This window comes from Idiotropiscis lumnitzeri, chromosome 7 (assembly GCF_059441095.1).
Source record: "Idiotropiscis lumnitzeri isolate Australia: NSW breed Sydney's pygmy pipehorse chromosome 7, RoL_Ilum_1.0, whole genome shotgun sequence".
NCBI lineage: Eukaryota > Metazoa > Chordata > Actinopteri > Syngnathiformes > Syngnathidae > Idiotropiscis > Idiotropiscis lumnitzeri.
The window spans coordinates 268,957-290,203 of record NC_142397.1 but is presented as its reverse complement, the minus strand read 5'-3'; the positions used below and the strand labels follow the sequence as shown (position 1 = coordinate 290,203).

General features: G+C 51.7%; 3 protein-coding genes across 6 annotated transcripts; 2 read left to right on the top strand and 1 right to left on the bottom strand.

Moving 5' to 3' along the window:
* The first annotated feature begins 1,435 nt into the window (after positions 1-1,435).
* On the top strand, positions 1,436-8,462 carry abcf3 (ATP binding cassette subfamily F member 3). Its single transcript, XM_088299947.1, has 21 exons — positions 1,436-1,592; positions 2,620-2,767; positions 2,885-2,961; positions 3,042-3,097; positions 3,268-3,365; positions 3,469-3,591; positions 3,999-4,265; positions 4,390-4,470; positions 4,569-4,628; positions 4,697-4,753; positions 4,863-4,885; positions 5,560-5,615; positions 5,695-5,895; positions 6,083-6,159; positions 6,598-6,642; positions 6,759-6,891; positions 7,276-7,364; positions 7,508-7,599; positions 7,660-7,792; positions 7,877-7,964; positions 8,099-8,462. The coding sequence occupies exons 1-21, from the start codon at positions 1,517-1,519 to the stop codon at positions 8,255-8,257; spliced, it is 2,139 nt and encodes a 712-aa protein (XP_088156073.1). The 5' UTR covers positions 1,436-1,516; the 3' UTR covers positions 8,258-8,462.
* Positions 8,463-8,743: 281 nt separating this feature from the next.
* polr2d (RNA polymerase II subunit D) lies at positions 8,744-10,446 on the bottom strand. The gene is made up of 4 exons (XM_088299988.1): positions 10,281-10,446; positions 9,955-10,135; positions 8,991-9,086; positions 8,744-8,917 (listed from the first exon to the last, which is right to left on the bottom strand). The coding sequence occupies exons 1-4, from the start codon at positions 10,351-10,353 to the stop codon at positions 8,839-8,841; spliced, it is 429 nt and encodes a 142-aa protein (XP_088156114.1). The 5' UTR covers positions 10,354-10,446; the 3' UTR covers positions 8,744-8,838.
* Positions 10,447-11,322: 876 nt separating this feature from the next.
* atg16l1 (autophagy related 16 like 1) lies at positions 11,323-21,210 on the top strand. Of its 4 annotated transcripts, none has more exons than XM_088299956.1 (21): positions 11,323-11,486; positions 12,546-12,657; positions 13,123-13,216; positions 13,295-13,403; positions 14,640-14,713; positions 14,782-14,851; positions 15,535-15,716; positions 15,811-15,876; positions 15,944-16,018; positions 16,332-16,391; positions 16,459-16,561; positions 16,840-16,945; positions 17,427-17,497; positions 17,868-17,939; positions 18,583-18,703; positions 18,777-18,882; positions 18,955-19,104; positions 19,745-19,792; positions 20,311-20,412; positions 20,788-20,840; positions 20,937-21,210. In XM_088299956.1, the coding sequence occupies exons 2-20, from the start codon at positions 12,552-12,554 to the stop codon at positions 20,813-20,815; spliced, it is 1,743 nt and encodes a 580-aa protein (XP_088156082.1). In that variant the 5' UTR covers positions 11,323-11,486; positions 12,546-12,551; the 3' UTR covers positions 20,816-20,840; positions 20,937-21,210. The 4 variants fall into 4 exon arrangements, with proteins under 4 accessions (XP_088156082.1, XP_088156081.1, XP_088156080.1 ...); XM_088299955.1 differs by having other exon boundaries at positions 20,728-20,840; XM_088299954.1 differs by lacking the exon at positions 20,788-20,840.
* The last annotated feature ends 37 nt before the right edge of the window (positions 21,211-21,247 follow it).

Genomic DNA, 21,247 nt, shown 5'->3' with positions numbered 1-21,247 from the left:
ACTTGACAACAAACGGCACATTTGACGAGCCACTCAGCCACAGCAGCATTTATTCAGCATTTGCTCATCAGAGATTTCAAGCCCAATGGTGGAGCAGCGCATGTAGACAGACAACACAACCATCGCACGTGGACTTCCACAAATTTGCGGTTTGAGATTTGCAGATTCTGGGACAAATCCTCACTTTCTTACAGAAACGCTTGCTTATTGGTCGTATTATTTGACGCCAATCTCATGCTAATTTGCATTTTGTTTGAACAGAAAATAAAATTTCAGATTTTTTGGTTTGTTTGGTTTTAATATTGGTCATGAAGAGTCTTGAGGGAGAAATAACTCAAATAGAAGGAGAAAAGAAGGAGCGTTTTGTGTCCGCAGGACTGGATGGGACACTCACGGTGGCCCCGACGGGAACAACAGAAGGAGCAACATGAAAACTGTGAAATTTCGTTTGTTTTTCTTTTCATTTATGATATTGCTGATGTTTTTTTTCTTGAATAGATGAATGGCAGTTCCTTCAGTGCTGGAATTGTCGCTTGTCGAATGCGGTCCCCCGAAACCGAGACGTCGGCGTGTCGTTCAGCAAATAAAGGCAGGAACGCCGGCGGGCGTCAACGGCATCGTTTCGTCCACGAATTTTCTCGCAAGTTTGGCGACAAGTGAACGTTTGGTTGTGACGAGTCCTCGGTGTCGACGCTCCTCCGATCGCGTGCGCCCGTGCGTGACGTCAGGTGACGACTGGAAGCCTCGAAAGCGGCCGCACCACGTGACCGCTTCAGAAGCGCGCCAAGAAGTTTACTTTCGAGATTTCAGCAGCAACGAAACGCTCTGGATGTTTCCCGTTTGGTGACAAGTTTGGAATTCGATTACTGTTATCAACTTGCCTCTGTTATGGAGCCATCGAGGAAGAGCAGATTTTCTCCTGTTTGAGAACACTTTGATCTTAATACTCCGAAAAAGGTAAGGTGGGGGACTGACGTTTGGGATCGAATGTGTATTTTGATGCGATGAATTGTTGCGATGTTTTCATTGCCAGGTGAAACGCCTGTTGTGTTCCATTTGGTCTTTTGTTTGTCCTCACCAGCATTGCGGGTGTGCGAGAGGCGCGGGTGCACCCTGAACTGGTCGCCAGCCAATTGCAGGGCATAATTTACTCTCACATTCAGATTAACGTCACACCTTTTGTTGTATATCGTTTGTTGTTGTCATTGTAAACCACTGCAAAAAACGGTTTAAATGTACATTTATTCATGTAAAACTTGTCTCAATTAATTAGATTTATAACGTGGACATTTTTGTCATCTCTGTTCCTCTTACCGAAGAGCGCAAAAACAATATGTTGAAACGCAGTGCAAAATTGGCTGGAGGTTGATTCAGAAGCATTTGGAAGTCGACGCCCGAAACGACGTGATGGATTTTCTGGACTTTGAAAGACTTCAACTCCCAGAATTCCACGCGGCCGTTTTGCCGCATAGCGCACGCGCGCGACGGGCAGCCGCTACGTCGTGGGGTAACTATCATGGCGGCGGCGTACGTGGAGATCTTGAGGAGCGAGTTTCCTGACATCGACTCGGAGTTGTTCGACTACATCACAGGTGAGAGGCCTGACCGGCAGCTGCCGTGTGTCGGCTGGCGGCTGGCTTTCAGTCAACGAAAGCTGTCGCTGCCTTCTTCCGGGCCAGAGGAGCGCATACCGGCCGGCCGAGGCAGCCTGCTAGCTATTAGCAGCTAAGCCCCGGCATGGCTCTGCGGGATAACCGAGTTTGGTGCTCACTTGCCGGTGTCGGTACTCGACGTGGTCGGGTTGCGCGATGTGTTTGGGGTCCTTCGGTGGCCAGCGCGCCTGCTGATGACGTCACCCTTTCATCACGTATTTCTCAAATATATTTCTTTGCCATTGTGCTTTTTTAAAGCCCTAGCTGTTCTCTTTGCATATTTTGATTGACTAAATAAAATAATAAAATATAAAAAACTGCATTATTGTCACGTTGGCGCGGCAGCTCTACGTCACTTCCGCCGATGAATGAATGTGGAAAATTTACTTGCAACAATGCCGCCGTTCATTCGGGCTGCAAGATTGTATGACTATAATGGCTGCATATGGTGTGAAATATTTCTTGATAAAACGATTTCCATATTTTCCCTTCGGCCTTTAACCAGTCTAACCAGTCTGAAGGGGCGTGACGTCATCGGTAGGCATGCAGGACGAGCCAAAAGATGATCCTGGAAAAAGTAGCAGTAAATGTACTTTATTCTTTTTTTTCATTATTATTATTTAGTAACTCAGAACACCCAAACACAACAAACAGGGGTGACAGAAATGGAGGCAAAGAAAAAGATTACAAAAATATATTCTGACGCTTGACGTCATCAGCAGGCGCGCAGGCCACCGACGGACCCGGCACATCTAGCAAGCTGACCACGTCGAGTCCAGACACCGGTTGCGCGGCGCCAAGTGGTTCCAACGCGGCGGTAAACGTGTCAATTCAATGATATTTTCCGTCGATTCTGGCAAAAACCCCAAAAAAACTGGCGGTTAAAGCTTGGATTCCATTTGACGAAGAAGTTGCAGTTGAGGACGAAACGCTGCCAATGCCCCGCTGATTGTTGTGTGTGCGTCAGGCGTGTTGGACGGCTGCGGGGCTGACTTCGAGGATGGCGAGGAGGTGTTCGAGGCCGTGGGCGGCGTCCTGCAGGAGGTGTCGGCCGACACGAAAAACGAGGATGACGTCCGAGGCATCTGCCGACGGATGTTCAATACGTTGCGGCTGTGAGCGCACGTCCACACACTCATACGACCTTGCGTGTGTGTGCTGCGTGATCCGGATGAGTGCGTGTGGTTTGTGTTGGTGACATATGAGTGAGTGTAACGTTCGCGTGTGTTCAGGAGCGGCTGTCCCGCCTCACAGCGTCAGGTGTTGCTGGACACGCCAGTGCAGCTTTCCCAGATGTCGCCGGACGCCAGTGAGTGGTCGCCGATGCACGCTAGTACGCCCACTGGTGTTTAGCGTGGCTGACGTGTTTTTTGTTTTTGCTGCGCGTAGCTTCGGCCAGCGGCGACGTTCAGGGCATCTGGATGATGAAGCGTCCTCAGAACACGGTACGTCTTCGTACGGGTGAATTTAAGGCTGTGAAAATTGGTTTTGAAAGTGCGTCTTTGTGATATCGGGCGCCTGCTCAACTCTGTCACTTGAAACTCACGCTAGCGCTGAAACAGTTGCGCAGAAACTCACAAGCAACATAGACGATGTTGTCCTGTGTGCCCGTCAGATGGTGGACACCAAAAAACTGGAGAAGGCCGAGGCCAAGCTGAAAGCCAAACACGAGCGACGTAGCGAGAAGGACTCGCAGAAGCCGTCCAATCCGCTGTGGGTCTTTCTCTCGGTCCTGTCGGCTCCGCGTTGTCGTCGCTCGCTTCCGCTTTGCCGTCTGTCTCATTTTGCTGTCCCGTCCTGCACGCGGCGTCCGTAGCGTTCTCGAGGAAGCATCGGCCAGTCAGGCCAGCAGCAAAAAAGAAGGACGAGTGGACCAGGTGGGGAAGAACCGCAGCTACGACATCCGCATTGAGAACTTTGACGTGTCCTTCGGGGAGAGGTGAGGACTGCCGAGCGCCGCGACGGGCCGCCCGTACGGCTTCTTTGCGCATTTGAGAATGTTGAATGAGCGCGTGTCACGATTCCTCCCCAATCCCAAAAGAGAGAGAGAGAGAGCGCTGTCTTTTATTGACGGTCGAAACAAAGTAAGAGGCGCAAATGACGTCTTTTGATGTCATGTGCGTCGCAGCTTCAATGAGGCTGCCACGGATGCTCACGCATCGAAACGGGTCGTTCCCAATGTTTCAGAACCCAAACCCGAATAATGACGGCGTGGAAACGTCGATTCGTGAATGATTTCTCTGCGTACGTGCGCACACGCGCAATGCCACCGTGCGCGCCGTAAAAGCGGAACTGGTGTGGAGTCGCCTCGAATGGCGAATGTTTCTCCGTGCGTTTGGTCCCCAGGTGTCTTCTTCAGGGTGCCGATCTGGCGCTGGCAGCGGGCCGGCGCTACGGTCTGATCGGCCGCAACGGGTTGGGCAAGACCACGCTGCTGAAGATGTTGGCTAGCCGCAGCCTGCGCGTCCCTCCGCACATCTCCATCCTCCACGTGGAACAGGAAGTGGCAGGTGACAACACGGTGGCGCTGCAGAGCGTCCTGGAAAGCGACACGCTCAGGGAGGCCCTGCTTCAAGAAGAAGGACGCCTCAACGCGCGCATGGCCAACGGAACGTGAGTACGGCTGGGACATGAATGCATGCATACATGAAGACATTTACATTTATTCATATGTGTGTGTGTGTATACTCACACACACACACATGCGTGCTATTCAGATGCTTGTGATTGTTTTTAGGGCTGAGGGGACGGAGAGCATCCGCCTGTCTGAAATTTACTGCAAACTGGAGGAGATTGAGGCCGACAAAGCCCCTGCACGGTGCGTGCGTGTGTTTTTTGCGTGTGCGCGCGAGGCATCAAGTACGACTCAAAATGAAGTGACAGTCTTTGATTGACGTCTGTCCGTCATCCAATCAGAGCCTCCATCATCTTGGCCGGTCTCGGATTTTCTCCCAAAATGCAGCAGCAGCCCACCAAGTGAGTTTCCACGCCCACACACACACGCGGATACACGTTAAATTTCATATGTACGTTTGTGTGTGCAGAGAATTTTCAGGCGGATGGAGGATGAGGTTGGCGTTAGCAAGAGCTCTCTTTGCTCGGTGAGTTCCGTCCATGTTTTTTTGACAGCTGTCGTGTGTCACATGTTACACTTGACTGCCGTGACGGTCGCATCTTCAATTACGTGTGTGTGTGTGTGTGTGTCATCAGGCCTGACCTGCTGCTACTCGATGGTAAGTCACATGACCTCAGTTGTCCTATCCTTGATAGCTGTGTTATCCCTCCAGAGCACAGCGGCACCTCGACTCCATGTTGCTTGTTTGTAAAGTCATTTATTCATGATTCCAAGTTCCTCTTTTTTTCCCCCCCAAATGTCACTCAAGCGGCGGCGGCGTGTCTCAAGTTAGAATGGAATAGAATGCTTTTGGTTGTCGCAATACATGATACAATACATATACACAATTGCACATAAATCCAAAATGATACTTGACATCAAGCAATTTTTAAAAGTGTAAGAACTGCCGCCGCCTCACAAAACCTCTTTCATGTCTTTGCATGATGACAATAATCGCTTTGATTTTTAATGCTATCATGGCATTTTCCGTCAGGTCGTTGTCACCGTACTTTGTGTAGAAAATGGCCAAATAAATTGAAATCGCAAACTTTGTCCAAAAAAGAACTCACGATACAATTTTTTTCCTCAAATCGTTCAGCCGTACGTTGAAGAATACAATTGTGGTCAAAGTGTTAGTTGTCATTTGCTCAGTGTTCCCGACTCACCGAATAAGAACTTGGGTCTTAACTTGCTCGTGGAGTTTGTCGCACAAAGCAAAACTGCCCACAATGCTGGAAAAAAGTAGAATTAGCGCTTATCTCCAATTAATCATGTGCGCACGCGTGTTTCCAGAGCCGACCAATATGTTGGACGTCAGCGCCATCCTGTGGCTGGAGAACTACTTGCAGGTCTGAGCTGCCGTCACCTGAAGCAAACGGTGGAGTTAGCATAGAGCTAATGTACCTGCACGCCCCTCCCCCTCCTCAGACGTGGCAGTCCACCATCTTGGTAGTGTCCCACGACCGCAACTTTCTGAACGCAGTGGTGACGGACATCGTACACCTGCACTCGCACCGGTTGGACAGTTACCGTGGCGACTACGAGAACTTTGTCAAGACCAAAGAAGATCGACTCAAAAACCAACAGCGGGAGTACGAGGCGCAACTGCAGTACAGGCAACATATCCAGGTAACGCACGCGTTGAAACGAATGAAAATGCCACAAGAAAAACTTTGACTATTTCTACTGTCCGTGATAAACGCGTGACATCGTGCAATCGAATTAAAAAGAATTGTGTGCGAAACCAAAACAACTTGAATGAGGCGCTGGCTGGGAACCGAAAGAAATGTTGTTTTTGGTGTGTATGTTGCTTCAGGTGTTCATCGACAGGTTTCGCTACAACGCCAACCGAGCGGCTCAAGTCCAGAGCAAACTCAAAGTGCTGGAAAGATTGTAAGTGCTCGTGAGTATACCGACGCTACGCCGCATTGTTGTTCGTTCCGGCTTCTTTCATCTTCGGCAGCTCGCTAAAGTGAAGGAAGCTCTTTCTCTCGAAACAGCAATTCACGCCGTGGTTCCGTCTCGGCTAGATTATTGTCATGCGCTTTGTTTTGGAGTCAGCCCGTCCTCCCTCAAGCGTCTCCAGTTGCTCCGAAATGCTGCCGCTCGCAAGACGGAACTCGTCGCCCCAATCTTGGCCTCTCTTCGCTGGCTCGCTGTTCTTCTGCTCTCTATTGTTGATGTGTTTTCATTTGTGTTCTCATTTCGATGAGATCGTCTGGAAAGCGCTTTGCTCAAGTGAAATGCGCGGTAGAAATCAAGTTGGATTGGTTGCCATGACGATGTTTTGCAAAGGGCATGCATGTTGTGACGCCGTCATTTTGCTCACAGGCCTGAACTGAAGCCCATCGAAAAAGAAGCGGAGGTTACGTTAAGGTACAAGCAAAGACATGCACACGCGTCATATGCTGAACCCCCCCCCCCCCACACACACACACACACAAAAAAAAAAAAAAGGGAAAAAAGTGCAGCTTGTTTTGTTGCCCTGTCAGGTTTCCGGACAATTTTGAGAAGTTGTCTCCTCCCATCCTGCAGTTGGACGAGGTGGAGTTCTACTACACGCCCGAGCAGCGCCTCTTCTCCGGACTCAACCTGTCTGCCGACCTGGAGTCTCGCGTTTGCATCGTATGTCTTCAACGCTGACGTGTGTTTTTGACAGGCCGTCGTGTGCGCCTTAAACGGGTCCGAGACGTGCCGCAACCAGGTCATAAATGCGGCGCTGGCCACGTGACCCTTTTTTTGCCGGTCAGTCACCCCCCCCCCCCAGCCGCGATCTTGGTGCCATTCTGGCCTCGACCCTCCGGCCTTATTCCTAAATATTGTCATGTCGAAACGCACGTCGCAGGTATCAGCATGTCGTAGGCACGACGTGAACATGTCTTGAGCTTGCCACAGACGTGCTTCCAATGCCGCATTTGTGCGTCTCAAACCTTTCTTGGATTTGTCTTCCAAGTGTCGTAGACCGGTCTTGGATGTTTCCGAAACAAAAATGTTGTCCACTCTTATCAGGTGGGCCAGAACGGCGCCGGGAAGAGTACGGTCCTCAAGCTTCTGATGGGTGAGCTGACGCCCATCAGCGGCATCCGCCAAGCTCACAGGTGAGCTGGCCGAGCGGCACCCCCTTGTGGCCATCTCTTGCACTAACATAGCGCGTGACCGCGCCGCGAAGTTTGCTTGCCTCTCGAGTCCCGTGGAATGAATTGAAGAAAATTGACAAACATGGCGTCGTTCGTGTCGGCAGGAATCTGAAGATCGGCTACTTCAGTCAGCACCACGTGGACCAGCTGGACCTGAACGTTTGCTCCGTGGAGCTGCTGCTCCACAAGTTCCCCGGTATGTGACAAACGGCGTGCTGCGGCGTCACCGTGTCCCGACCGGCCTTTGTCGCGGCAGGTCGGACGGAGGAGGAGTACCGCCACCAGCTGGGAGGTTACGGCATCACGGGAGAGCTCGCCACCAGGCCTGTGGCCAGCCTGTCTGGCGGCCAGAAGAGTCGCGTGGCCTTCGCCCAGATGACCATGGCCTGGTATGTGGCCGCTTGAAACTCCGTCCGTCCGTCCGGCCGGCCGGCCTCTGATGCGAAACCCCCCCCCCCCCCCCCCCTTTTCAGCCCTAACTTCTACATCCTGGACGAGCCCACCAACCACCTGGACATGGAGACCATCGAGGCGCTCGCCAACGCGCTCAACAAGTTCAAAGTGAGTCCAACCACGAACCGGCGCCGCTCGTGCTCCTCTTTGGACTTTTGACACGTTTGAGGTTTTAAATGTTTTGATGTCAAAGTGGTTTGACTGTTGCCTTGTTGACCTTTGAATTGGGCCGCGTGTGGCAGGGCGGCGTGATCCTGGTGTCGCACGACGAGCGTCTGATCCGTCTGGTGTGCAAAGAGCTGTGGGTGTGCGACGGCGGCAAAGTGCGTCGCCTGGACGGCGGCTTCGACCAATACCGCGACGCCCTTCACGAGCAGTTCAAGAAGGAGGGCTACCTGTGAGGAGGCCCCGCCCATCGGGACCATCGGCCCCTCCCCTCGCCTGCCCTCCTGGCAGAAAGGACCACGTGACTTCTTGCTTTTCAGGCCACCCGCTCCAGAGGGGGAGGGTGGCGCGCTGATATTTCTTTTTTTGATGTCGTTGGGTTCATTTGAATGCGCAGATGTTCTATTTCCTACGAAAATAAACCTCACACAGCAAGCGTGAGCTCTGTCACTTTCTGTTTTTACTTTGAAAAAGCCAAAAGGCCCCGCCCACAATTCAACGTTTGACTTGAAGGAGGGAAGGACCTCGAGCCACTCGATGAAAATGGCCATCGAGTGATTCACGGGTCGTCGCAATCGTCCCTTGAGTGGACATTTCAGGAACTATCCGGACCTACTTTAGAAAAATTTAGTCCGAGGGAATGAGTGAAAACTTGATTTAGTCTCTTCCACCGTGTTCCAACTTGAGTGTTTTTCATGTTTGACTTGAGGAGGACACTGCTATTTGACAGTGTTGAAGATTTGTTTTATTCTTAGCTTTCAAAGAAGGAAAATGACTCAAAACGTTGGTGGCGCCGAAGATGTCCATCTGTCCGTCCTCAGTACTGGAAGCTTCTCTTGGTCTGGATGTCATCCAGAATCTGCTGCAGCTCCTCGTCTTCAAAGCGTCCCTCCAAACTAAAATTGGACAAACGCAAACCAAACAGTCACGGCGCGCCGTCATTTCATTGTGCGGGAGGACCGGGCTCACCTGGGGATCAGGGACTTGGCTTCCTCGGCCGCTTCGGGACACAAGTTGGCCAAACTGGCCAACTCGAACTTGTGAAGCTTTTTCTGCAGGAGAAGGCTGCCGGCCGAGAGCAAAAGATTCACAACATTTTAGAATGTGCGGCGAGCAGAAGTCACCGCCGATAGCCGCGTGACGACAACAAACGGGTTTAGATGTGAGATAGCAATTAAACTTGTTTAAATGAAACGCTTTAACGGGATACTTTTTGCTGAAATGAAAGTCTCGGGCGTACTTTGAGAAAATGAAGCAGGTCAAGGGCACCGAGATGCCCAAGTGCTCATTTTGCCAAAAGAAACTTGTAAAACTCGCTCCGATGCAGTTCTTTTGGCACCAGACGCAAACAAAGCGGCCGAATGAGAATGAGTTTGTTTGCCCCAGCTTCTTCCTCACCCGCTAATGAGTCGTAGTGACAACATTAGTCACAAATATATGCGTGACCTTCACGTCTTTTAGAGCCACACGTGTATGTCATTTACGCGTTTGGGGTGTGAGCATTTTTCATGGCTGGAAATTTTGACCCCTTTGCATTCTTAAGTGCAAGTAAACAATAATGATCTACAACATTGAACATGTATGCCACGGTTCCCGTCCGTACATTCAAGAGGTTTTTAAGTAGGGCAAATAGACTTTCTGTTCGGTCTGCGACGTGTGTGTGTGTGTGTGAGGAAATGTTGAAAATGATCCACAAACGCAAAATTAAACATTACGCACGCAGGATTGAATAGTTACCAATGACGAGTCCCGATAAATGCACACGCAATATCAAGGGAGGGGCAAACGCCGCATGGAATTCGGGAACGAACAAAAACACGTGGAAGGCGCGGACGCGTGTGGATGCCAAGTGAACGAACATCACGACGATGTTTGTGCACTTGCGAAGTTGCGGAGGGAGGCCGCCGTCGCTTTGGCGTTTGACGCGCAGCACCTGCGCACGGCCGTGATGGTCTCTCGGTTCTTGAAGCGGCTGAAGCGCACGGTGTAGTTGAGGGTCTTCATGAAGACCTCGGAGAGCTCCTGCTCGTCCTCGGCGCTCTCGTTCTGCTGCTTGCGGTGCTCCAGCAACATGCGCACCTCCGAGTTCAGCAGCGTCTCGGAATTCTCAAACTCTGAGAGAGAGAGAGATGGAGTGATTCATGGAGCCAAAGCTGAGCCACTTCTACCGAGTGTCTTGTTGTTCCGAACAAGAGCCAAGAAAAAGAGAGTATCGGCAAACATCGTCGCACGCACACAAATGGAGAAGTCGAGTTGAACCTTTCGGAAAGAGCAGCTGCGAGGCGTCTTCTTCCACATCGCCGACATGCGGCGCCGAACTCGCGGCCGCCATCCGACGAGGGGTGAAGGCGAACTACAACCGCGCACACGACGATGGAAAACGGAAAGGTCGGCGTTCAATTCACAACGGCTTCCGCACCATTCCAAATGCTGTGGCGCCACCCAGCGGCCGGCGTCCAGTTTGCTCTTGTGCGCGTTAGCATTGAGTGGCGCCGCGACGCGTTCACTTGCGCTTGGCAGGCCAACATGGCACCCCCCCCCCTAAAAAAAAGGTCCAACACATCACCAATCACTGGCGCTTTGCCCAAAAAAAGAGTTCACGTGGCCCGTTAGTGTCTCGTTACCAGGCCCCTTTCGGTTCATGCAGGTGAACTGATCATTTGAAGGAGGTATGTTGGAGGAGGAGGTAACCGAAAAAAAAAGATGGATCGGACTTTTGGGCAGCCCTGCTCTGCTCCACGGGCTCTTTCCCGCACAGCTAGACGCCTTGGTGCAATGTAGGTAGCAGAGCAGACCCTTTTTTGCCAGACAGTCCAGAACACCTGTCACAATAAATACAGTGACGTCGTATCTGGCTCTGTCCAGTTGAACGCAAATAGGGAATTTTATGGCTTGCTTGTGAAAAATATCTTCAAATTACGAAAGCTTCCCATCTTTGATTTGTAAACACCGAAAAGTGCTTTGCAGCGTACTCGCGAACAGTCTCATGCATCCAGAGGTCATTTCATTCTCGGGGCACTGATTGATTGTCGTTCGTCTTTGTGTGCTCTGCGATTGGCTGGCGACCGGTCCAGGGTGTGCCCCGCCTGCTGTGATAGGCTGCAGCATGGCCGCGACATACGTGAGGAAAAGTGGAGCAGATAATGGATGCGTGATTTTACCAAGTTATAACGTGATAAGTTATCGCGTTAAAATGTAACATTTACCACGTTATAACGAATACTTAACATTGTTATCACCTGTTGTGGCAGCTTAGGTAAACAAAAAAAAAAAAAGAAGCAACGCTCACTGACGTCATTTTCCTTCGACGTACCGGAAGAAGCGCGCCTGCCTTCAGAAGCAAAATGGAGCCGAGTCGCAGTGAGCAAAGTGGGACAAGTGATGTCGACTGGGAAGCACAGCGGAACGGGACATTTTGACGCGCGAAAGAACCAAGTCAAACAACTTCCTTCACGACGCAAATAGGTGTGAATCTCGCCTCTGTCATTGTCTGAGTATCGGAGGCCGTTTCTCCTTCCAAAGGATTTTTGCGGCTACTTTAGCATGCTAACATGTTGAGTCACGACACATTCCCCCCCTTACTTTCTTTTTTTTTTTTTTTTTGCTCAAAGATGCGCAAAATATTCCGCAGCTCATTCGTGTTCATATTCGTCCGTAATGGATCACGTTTTTTCTTTTTTTAAATAAATTGGCTCGACTTGAACGTGATGTCAGCGACGTTGTGCTGGTCCTGCAACACGTGACACAATCCGAAAACAAATATCTGGCAAACAGCTCAACAAATGGAAAACTATTTGCCATCGTAAACTTTAAAGCGATGTTTGTTTTCATCGAACTATAAAACCTGCAGCTGAACCTCGGAGTTCCGTGCACTTTTTGTTCGACTTTTAAAACCAAGTTGTCTATTTTCTACGGTCCGAAAAAGCTTGAACATGTTGTAAACCACGCAAGTTGTTTATTTAATAACCATGTGCTTAAAGGCATTTAGACTAAGTCAACTTTTTGAGTTTTTAGTTTTCCAAATTTTGACACCATCTGACCCCTTTTTTCAACAAATGAATATTGGTTATCGGCCTCCATGACTACTAATAATCGGTATCGCATCGGCCCTGAAAAAAGCATAACGGTCCATCACTAGTTACCAGGAGTAATGTGGAGTTGCACCACTTACTACTTGTGACATTTTTCATGGCACACACATACATGATGTGTGAGATTTAGGCAGCGCGGAACCTGTCTCTTCCCCGAATGTATTTATTGCAGGAAATTGGTGACATTCCAACAGCACAACTAATGCAATATTCCTGCGACACCTGAACCACTTCTCGAGGACCCCAATGTCATGAATGACGAAATGGCGAGTCCGGTACAAATGGGCCGACATGACTCAAAAAGGGAGGAAAGTGGAACGTGACAGACCGCGGTGGAATCGGGAAGACGCATTGAATCCGATCTGAATACTGCTTTGAGCGCCTCGATGTTTCCTGTGACTGAAGAGTGGCGCGCTTGTGTTTGTGCGTTCAGGCGGACATGGCGCAGCCACGCGGTGCCCGCACGTGGAAGCGTCACATCTGCCAGCAACTGAAGCTTCGCGACCGTCTGCAGCGACACGGCTTCGAGGAGCTCGTCCATCAGTGTGAGTGCCGTCGTCGTCGCCGAGCCGCATTGCCACGAGTCGACGGTGCGGGCCAAAGTCAAAACATTTGTTCCGTCGCTCGGAACGATGACGCCATCTCACATGATCCCCTTTTCCCAAAACATCCAAATCGGGCCAGATGTGTCCGGGTTGACTTGATATGGAATCACGTCGCCAGCGTAGCTCAACTCACATTCGTTATGACCGCAGTATGTCTCGTATCGTCATTTAGCAAAAGTTTCGTGTCTCTCCATTTCCGTGTTCAAACAACACGCTTGCGTGCTGCTTACATCTTTTGATCTTTATCTGGCCATCACTCTCTATACGTATACATCTATAGCCGTCTATATCTCTCTCTCACTCTCTATTTCTCTTTCTCTCTCTCTCTCTCATTCTGTCTCTCTCGCACGCTCTCTATATTTATCTTTTATGAATTCACATAGAGCAACCTCGCACGTATTTCAGACAATCGTCTGCTGGAAAAGTCGGACCTGCAGGCCGTGCTGTCGGAGCGCTACCAGGCGGACAAGTACGAAGTTGCACGAGGACACGAAGCCACGTGAGCGCCGCGGACGGCCATCGGTGTGTCGCCGTCTCCGTGCGCGTTTGTATGGCTGACTCGGTGTGGGGCTCGCAGGGCGGCGGAGGGCGGTCGCGGCGACGCGCCGGCGCTGCAGCAGGAAATGGCCGACATGAGGATCCGCCATCAGGAGGAGCTGACGGAGCTGCACAAGAAACGAGGAGAGGTGCGTGCGTGTATTGTGTTATCGACGCTATAAAGCGTCTTTGGGTTTTCTTGGCTGGCGTTGGCATACGTGGATTTGACTGATGATTTTGCCCCTTCGAGTGTAAGCATCCCTGTTGGCATGCGACTCAAAGGGGGCGTGTCCTAGGTGGTAGTAATGATGTCATGAGTGGAGTCGCTCACTGGATGGCACGCCATCGGATAGGTGTGATCAATCTCTTTTTTTGGCATGATTCTGGAACACAGCTCATTAGGACTCATCTTTGCTATGCTGGCTCTAGTGATTGACCGTTATGCTTTTTTTCGGGGCCGATACAATACCGATCTGCTGCTAATGTTATACATTAGCGGCTACATTACGCCGCCGACTCTGTGTGATCTATATCTTTGCTGCTGTAACACTTCAAATTTCCCCATTGTGGGACTAATAAAGGACATCTTTATCTTTGTTATTAGTAGTCATGGAGGCCGATAACCGATATCTGAAGCCGATATTCATTTGTTGAAAAAAGAGGGAAAATGGTGTCAAAATTTGGAAAACTATTAACTCCAAAAATTAATTGAGTTTTTAAGCACATGTTATGAAATATACAACATTGTTAACGCTTTTTTAGATCTTAGAAATAGGCAACTTGGTTTTAAAAGTCGAATAAAAAGTGCACGGAGCTCCCGGGCTCAGCTGCATGTCTTCTAGTTCAATCATGGCTTTTTGATGAGGTGTGAGTTGGAGTAGATTGACATTTATTGGAATTTGGCCAAAGTCTGTTGCCTGTTGCCTCCCGTATTTCGTGTGACACGACGTGAAAAAACAAACAGGCAGCGTGCTGCTGATTGGCTGCTAGCCGCTGCGCAATGAACCAATCAGCTGGTGCTGTCGGCGTGCCAAACTGCTTCTGCAGGCCGGGCCACCAGCACAGCGAGAATCAAGTGCCGCTGCGAGCCAAAATGAACCAGTTTTTAACTTATCGGCCGTGAAAGTTTTTTTTATTTTTTTATTATTTTTTTTTTTTTTTAAGGACGAAAGAAGGCCGATAATTGGCAAAATGCCAAATATCGCCCTCGATAATCGGCCCGGCCAATAATCGGTCTATCACTAGGTGACTCGCATATGTGTCGCCTCAAAGATTTCCTGCGAAGAACACCAGGGGTCACCGTGCTCTCTTGCATCGGACGAGGTCGCAAGTTGACTCCTTGCCAAACTTTTATTTATTTTTTATTTTTTTCCTTTGCCCCACAGCTGGCCCAGACCGTCATCGAGCTCAACAACCTGATCCAGCAGAAGGACAAGGAGATCCAGAGCAACGAGGCCAAGTGAGTAGCTGCGCTGGTCGCCGGCACCTGCTGCCTGCTGACCGCCGTCTGCTTCTCTGCTCTTTCAGGATGTTGGAGTTCCAGCAGCAGATGGCCAACCTGGAAGGCGACCGTCGAGATCTCAACAACTGCCTGCAGGTACGATGACCCGTCGCTTGCTCTTTGCAACAGGCATGAAATTGGAGTGGTTTCTCGGTCCCCCAGAGACAGATGCCGGTTCTGAGATTTGATGGGGGGGGGGGGGGACGATGAATTTGACATTTAAAAAAGAAGAATGGGGAAAGAAATCATCATGTAATAAATGCCCACTTGTTTTGGGGGCCCTTAAATCTTCAAAGAACAACAAAAGGGCTTCAGAGCAGGCGGACGGGTGCCGCCCTCGCTTGCAAGTGAGCTTTCCGTGTCACCACACATTGCGAACTCGGCGTGCGCCATATATCTCAAACTCAGTTTGCCGGCCACTGAGTCACGTGACCCGGTGGTCGGCGCCAAGCCCGCGCAACATTTTCCCCCAGGCGAGGAGTCGAGCTTGAGCGAGACGTGGCTCCGCATGGATTGGATTGGAAAAGTCTGACGCCGCTGAGAAAATGCCCAAAAGACTAAGACAAAATCTAAAATGGCTGCCAAAAACAGCAGTGCCTTTGAGCAAGAGATATTTGAGCACAAACGGCGCAGCAACGTGTGGACGCACTCGAGGTCATATGTTCTTTATCCTCCGCAAAGAATGAGCGCGATTCGAGAACCGGAGAGGCGCCGAGACAACCTCCGTCGTGGCGCTTGCGAGCTCGCTTGCGTTGATGTCGTAAGTTTGTGTCACGCAGGACCTGGAGCGAGCCAACCAGACTCTGAAGGACGAGTACGACGCCTTGCAAATCACCTTCAGCGCCCTGGAGGAGAAACTGAGGAAGACCACGGACGACAACCAGGAGCTGGTCTCGCGCTGGATGGCTGAGAAGGCTCAGGAAGCCAATCGGCTCAACGCCGAGAACGAGAAGGACAGCAGGTTGGTTGAGGAGCCGGCCGGCCGTTGCCGGCAGACGGAGCGGTGCGCCACGCGTGTGACTTCCTCCGTGTGCGCTCCTCTCGCCCCCTTCCAGACGCCGACAGGCTAAACTGCAGAAGGATCTGGCGGACGCCGCCAAAGAACCGCTTCCCATCATCCCGTTGGTGAACTTGTGGCTCGTCGAGCGTCCGGACGCGGCGCCCGCACTCACTTGTTCTTCTCCTCAGGGACGACGACATGGAAGTTCTGGCCGAGGATTCGGGCAAGGCCGGCGGAGAGCAGCTGCACGGCCAAGCGCCCAGGTAACGTTTGTGCACGTTTTTGTCCTCAACTGCCAAGTTTGTCGAAGATCCCCGTGATGAGACGAAGGAAACCGAGGCTCCGTTTTGGGCCCCTTACTGTTTTCGTGATACTTGCCGCCCCGAGGTTCCGCCCTACGAAAACGTGGAATTTCGGATGCTCGTCAGATTGAATTTTCAATTTGTTGTCTATGGAACGTTCCGCATTTCCGTTGTTCCAGTTTGAAATTCAAAACATTGAGCTCATTCAACTCACCTGGCGCCGGCAGCCATCTTGGACGGACCTCGAATTCTGCCACCCTGTTTTGTCTTTTAGCAAGAAACTCTCCCAGATGCCTCCTAGCGGTCTGCTGGGCTCCATCTCCAACATCTTCGGGTGTGTGAACACGTTGCGCCGCAGAATGTTCCCGTGGCTCCTTTTTCAACGTCGTTGTTCTCAGCAGACGGCGAGGCGCCAATTCCTTGAGTATGTCTCCAGAAAACAGCGAGGCGCCATCGGGGCCGTGCGTGGAGGTTCGAGTCCCGTCCACGGCGCTGCACATTTTCGTAAGTTCGCGAGCATCGACGCATTTGACGCCGCTATAAATGGTCCCCAAAGACACGTCGAGAGGGCGTCGCGCGCTGCCGGGAATGGCGTGTCGCGTGTCGCGTGTGCGTTGTTTGAAGGTGGCTGCCTCACCGCCGTGCTCAGCATCAACAAGCGTCGCTGTCGTGTGAAATCCTAATTCAATTTGGATTCATTGCGCAGCCTTAGTTTGTTCCCGTTTCGCTGCTTGTGTTTTTCCGCGCGTGTTCGTTTGACGTGCCTGGTGTGTTTTGTCCAGGAGGCGCACGACGGCGAGGTGAACGCCGTGCGGTTCAGCCCCGGCTCGCGTGTCTTGGCAACAGGAGGGATGGACCGCAGGGTGAAGCTGTGGGAAGTGGTCTCAGGTGGGTCGCACGCACACGCGCGCCAGTCGAAGGTCGATGATGAGCAGTAAAAGGTCTGATGAGCCCCGATCCCCTCCCGTCGCCGACACGCTCGCGAGTCGCGGCGTGTCGGCCCTCTCGATGCGACGCGCACACCGATGGGAAGCGATGTCACACGTGGAGCCCGCATGCAGATCTTGTCGGCTCGTTGTCATCGCCTCCAACAACAATCTGAAAAAACGCATCCGAGCTGAGCGTGCGTCTTGGGAGGGGCGGGGCTACTGATCTGAAGTTTTCAACCTGAGACCGTCATTCAACGCCGATAGCGGCGCCATTCGGAAAATTTGAAAAGATTGCTTTTGTGTTTTTTTTTGGAGGAATGCTTGATGCGGCCCAGATGGCCACACTCTGTGCTGCCTTTGATAGCCGATTAGCACCTCCACTCCACATGTTTGCGTTTCCCTTATTTGACCCGTGCGTGCGCACGTGCGTGTGCGTGCAGGTCGCTGTGAGCCGAAAGGAGCGTTGACCGGGAGTAACGCCGGAATCACCAGCATCGAATTTGACAGTGCAGTAAGTCCCCCGACACGCGCACCTTTTTTTTTTTTCCCCTTTTGAAGACTTTTGATCATTCCTTCACAAAAGGGCTTGTGTGGGCTTTTCAAGTAGGACAACTTTGGCAGATGATGAACTCAAAAAACAAAAAAAAAAACCTGATCTTTTGGCAGTTAATGAGTCCGAAATTTCTTCTGTGGACGACGTCGACGTCGCACAGTTTGCCTTCACATTCTCCTTTTGCAAATGCAGCAATTTCACTCCATGTTGCTTTTGGGACTTTGCTACGGTCAGCACAGGATTTAGTTTCCTCTCCGAATTGGCCATTTTTTTTTTTTACCTTGCGAAACGCGTAACTAAGCGTGTTTGCGTGTCCTTGTGTGTGCAGGGTTCGTACCTGTTGGCTGCCTCCAACGACTTTGCCAGTCGCATCTGGACTTTGGACGACTACAGACTGCGGGTCAGTCTTGTTCGTGGCTCATCTGAAGGTTTTGCCAATTTCTAGGATTAGTTCTTGAGCAGCGCATTTCAGTCATTTTTCGCACGTTTGCCATTGAAGTGACTCCGTTTTGAGAATGGCTTCAATCGTCATTTCAGTCTCCCCGAAATGGCAAGGAGGTGAATTTTGATGATTGTTGTGAAACGGGCCGTATCGTTGAATATTGGCGAGGGTCCGTGATGAGAAGTAAAAGGTCTGAAGTGGGACGAGCCCCCCCCCGCAGCCTCCACGTTGGCTCCCGGCAGCGCCTGCGCTCGCGCCGGCCCGTTTGAGTGTGGCGGTGCCGGTTCAGGATCTGCTGACAAGGCGGATGCCACGTCGCACGCCGCCCGCCGCCAGCACTGGCGGGCGGGCCGACCCGCATCCTACAGCGGAGGGCGGCGAGGAGCCTCGGGCGGCGGGGACGCGTCCCACTCGTGATCTCCATCTTCTGCTGAGACCGAAGACGCTCGCCCGTCGTCCCGGAAGTCATTTGCTTCGCCGCTGCTTGAATGCTCGGCGCCGAGCTAGCCTTGATGTAAAAAGTGGACTTTGAAATGTGCCACGCTTCCGGTCTTTGGAATTCTTTGTCGCCGCGAAAATGAAGTTGCATTGTTCTCCGCAGCACACGCTGACCGGACACAGCGGCAAGGTTCTGTCCGCTCGCTTCCTGTTGGACAACGCTCGCATCGTGTCGGGAAGCTACGACCGGACCCTCAAACTGTGGGACCTCCGCAGCAAAGTCTGTACGTGCTCGGCCGCCTGCCGCTCGCCGCGCGTCGCGCGTGAATCCGCCGACCGCTCGCTTGTGTCCGGCAGGCATGAAGACGGTGTTCACCGGCTCCAGCTGCAACGACATCGTGTGCACCGAGCAGTGCGTCATGAGCGGACACTTTGACAAGAAGGTCCGCTTCTGGGACATCAGGTCAGCGAGGGGGTGCGGCCTCCCGATGGGGGCGATCAAGTCAAACGAGCGCGGACGTTTCTTTGGTTTCAGGGCCGAGAGCAGCGTGCGCGAGCTGGAACTTCTGGGCCGGGTGACGTCTTTGGACCTGAACCACGACCGCACCGAGCTGCTCGCGTGCTCCCGAGACGACCTGCTGAAGATTGTCGACCTGCGCACCGACGTCGTCCGACAGACTCTCAGGTTTGATGCCCGCGGGACGACGATGGAGGCGTGTGATCCGAGCGGCGCCGACTCCGCCCGCGTGACTCGGTCTGCGGCGACGACTCGCCGTGACGTGATTGGACGTGACGTGACTCCACGGGATTTGATCCAACCGGAGCTGGGCACTCGACCCTTTTCTGTCGCCCGCCCTCCGCTCGCAATCTTGTTGCGGTTTCGGCCTCGACCCTCCGGCCTGCTTCATAAAAAGTGTCTGCCCCTCGCCCCAAAAAAAACACGTCTGTGCATGACGCTTCCGCGGGACGGATGCAAACGGCAGAGGTTTATTTCAAGATCAGAGGAAGATCCTTCTTCTTCTAGGGATTGTGGAATTGTTGACCCCCACCCCCCCAGTAGCCAGTGGGAGGCGCGGCTTACGTGATGTCACAATAAGGAAATGGAGGCCCGCTTGAACACGCGTTGCCGTCTCGCGTCTCTTCACACGCAAACACGTTTGGGGTCAACTGCCCAGCTCTGGATTGGACGCGACGCGACCTGGCGCCACGTGACGTGATTTCGTCAACGCGAGGCGATTGGACTTGATTTGACTCGGCGTGCCGTGCGCGTGTTGACTGTGTGAAGCGGCTGGACGCGAGGCTCACGTTTGTCTTGTCATCTTCAGTGCTGACGGCTTCAAGTGCGGCGCCGACTGGACCCGAGTGACCTTCAGGTGGGTTGCCTCTCAAAGGCGCAAATTGATGTTCCGACGACCGAGGCGTCGCAATCTTTCTTTTTTTCTCGCTGCTTTAATGTTCAGCAAAGTTGGGCACTTGACCCTTTTTGGCAGGTCAGTCCCTCGCCTTATTCCTAAAAATCTTGGTCTCCGCAAAAAGACGTCAAGGGAGGGTTGCGAACGGCAGACGTTTATTACAAGATCAGAAGACGACGATTCTTCCTCCGTTTTCGATGTATCAAAATGTACATAAATTGCGAGCCCCGCCCACTCTTCGATTCTTTTTAAATAACAGCTCATCAAAAATGCATACTGGATGATCTTTCACGTGACAAAAAAAAGTTTCCTAATTTCCATGATCGCGCCTCTTTTTTTTTGCTTTCTTTTTGCACTGGTCGCTTTGGGCCAGCTCGCCGATGCTGTCAAAGTTTGCTTGTTTTAGCATCCGGGAAAAAAATGAGCTGCTTGTGCTCACGCTAGCTTTGTGTCGGCTTGTTTGTTGCTTTTCTTTTTAGTCCCGATGGAAACTTTGTGGCCGGCGGCTCAGCGGACGGAGCGCTGTACATCTGGAACGTCCTCACGGGGAAGGTGGACCGAACGTTGGAGCGCAATCACAAGTAAGAAACGGTGGGTGCTGAGGCCCCGCCCATTCCTGCGTCACGTGACTTGCGTGTGCTCACCCAATGACGTACAAACACGTCATTTTGTAACAACGGCGTTTTCCGAGAATTCTTTCACGTTGGTAGCCAAATTGTTGAGATTTTTTTTAATCATTTGAATTTGTCAGACTGGCTGGCGCGTGGCGTTTGTGAGTCGGTTCATCACGTGCTCGAGGGCCGATTCGTGGGCTGGACTAAAATCAACATCCGGCCTTGGTTCATCGAACCCTTTTTCGAAATCCTTTCTAAGTCCTTGGGCGTTTTCCGTTCCAGTCCCCGAGGGGCGCTGTCCCTCATTTTCCCTCTTGCAACGCACCGAATTCAAATGATCAGCTCATCCGCAAAGTCTGCAGGAGCCTGATAATGATCCTGATCATTTGAGTCAGGTGTGTTGGAGGCTTGAAAAATCTAAATTTGGCAGATTAGTGCCCCGAGGAAAAAAAATAGTTTCTTATTCTATTCTTGTTGTTGCCCCCCCCCAGCTCTGCCATCAACGCCGTGTCGTGGTCGCCGTCGGGCGTGTACGTGAGCAGCGTGGAGAAGGGCGGCAAGACCATCCTGTGGTCCGACATGTGACGGAAGGACCGCACTTGATCACAGGAGCGCCGCCCTTTGTTTTTAATGTCGGATGTCGAGTCGTCGGCCCTCGACGTCCGTGTACATAACGTGAACTCTTGCTTTGGGACCGCGACTGTTGATGTGTCCATCTCATGGTGACTTTGTACACGTTCCAAGCGAATAAACACGTCAAAGCTCCGCTCGACTTGCTTCCTAAGCGTCTCAAAGAAGGAAG

What these genes read in the sequence shown, in the direction of transcription:
- abcf3 (XM_088299947.1), top strand. Translation starts at nt 1,517, where the DNA reads ATGGCGGCGGCGTACGTGGAGATCTTGAGGAGCGAGTTTCCTGACATC. An exon ending in TGAAGCGTCCTCAGAACACG is followed by an intron (nt 3,098 to 3,267) that starts GTACGTCTTCGT and finishes TGTGCCCGTCAG; the next exon opens with ATGGTGGACACCAAAAAACT. An exon ending in GCTGCTCCACAAGTTCCCCG is followed by an intron (nt 7,600 to 7,659) that starts GTATGTGACAAA and finishes TTGTCGCGGCAG; the next exon opens with GTCGGACGGAGGAGGAGTAC.
- atg16l1 (XM_088299954.1), top strand. Translation starts at nt 12,552, where the DNA reads ATGGCGCAGCCACGCGGTGCCCGCACGTGGAAGCGTCACATCTGCCAG. An exon ending in CCACGGCGCTGCACATTTTC is followed by an intron (nt 16,562 to 16,839) that starts GTAAGTTCGCGA and finishes TGTTTTGTCCAG; the next exon opens with GAGGCGCACGACGGCGAGGT. An exon ending in GTCGTCCGACAGACTCTCAG is followed by an intron (nt 19,105 to 19,744) that starts GTTTGATGCCCG and finishes TGTCATCTTCAG; the next exon opens with TGCTGACGGCTTCAAGTGCG.
- polr2d (XM_088299988.1), bottom strand. Translation starts at nt 10,353, where the DNA reads ATGGCGGCCGCGAGTTCGGCGCCGCATGTCGGCGATGTGGAAGAAGAC. An exon ending in GCAGCTGCTCTTTCCGAAAG is followed by an intron (nt 10,136 to 10,280) that starts GTTCAACTCGAC and finishes TCTCTCTCTCAG; the next exon opens with AGTTTGAGAATTCCGAGACG. An exon ending in ACCATCACGGCCGTGCGCAG is followed by an intron (nt 9,087 to 9,954) that starts GTGCTGCGCGTC and finishes CTCGGCCGGCAG; the next exon opens with CCTTCTCCTGCAGAAAAAGC.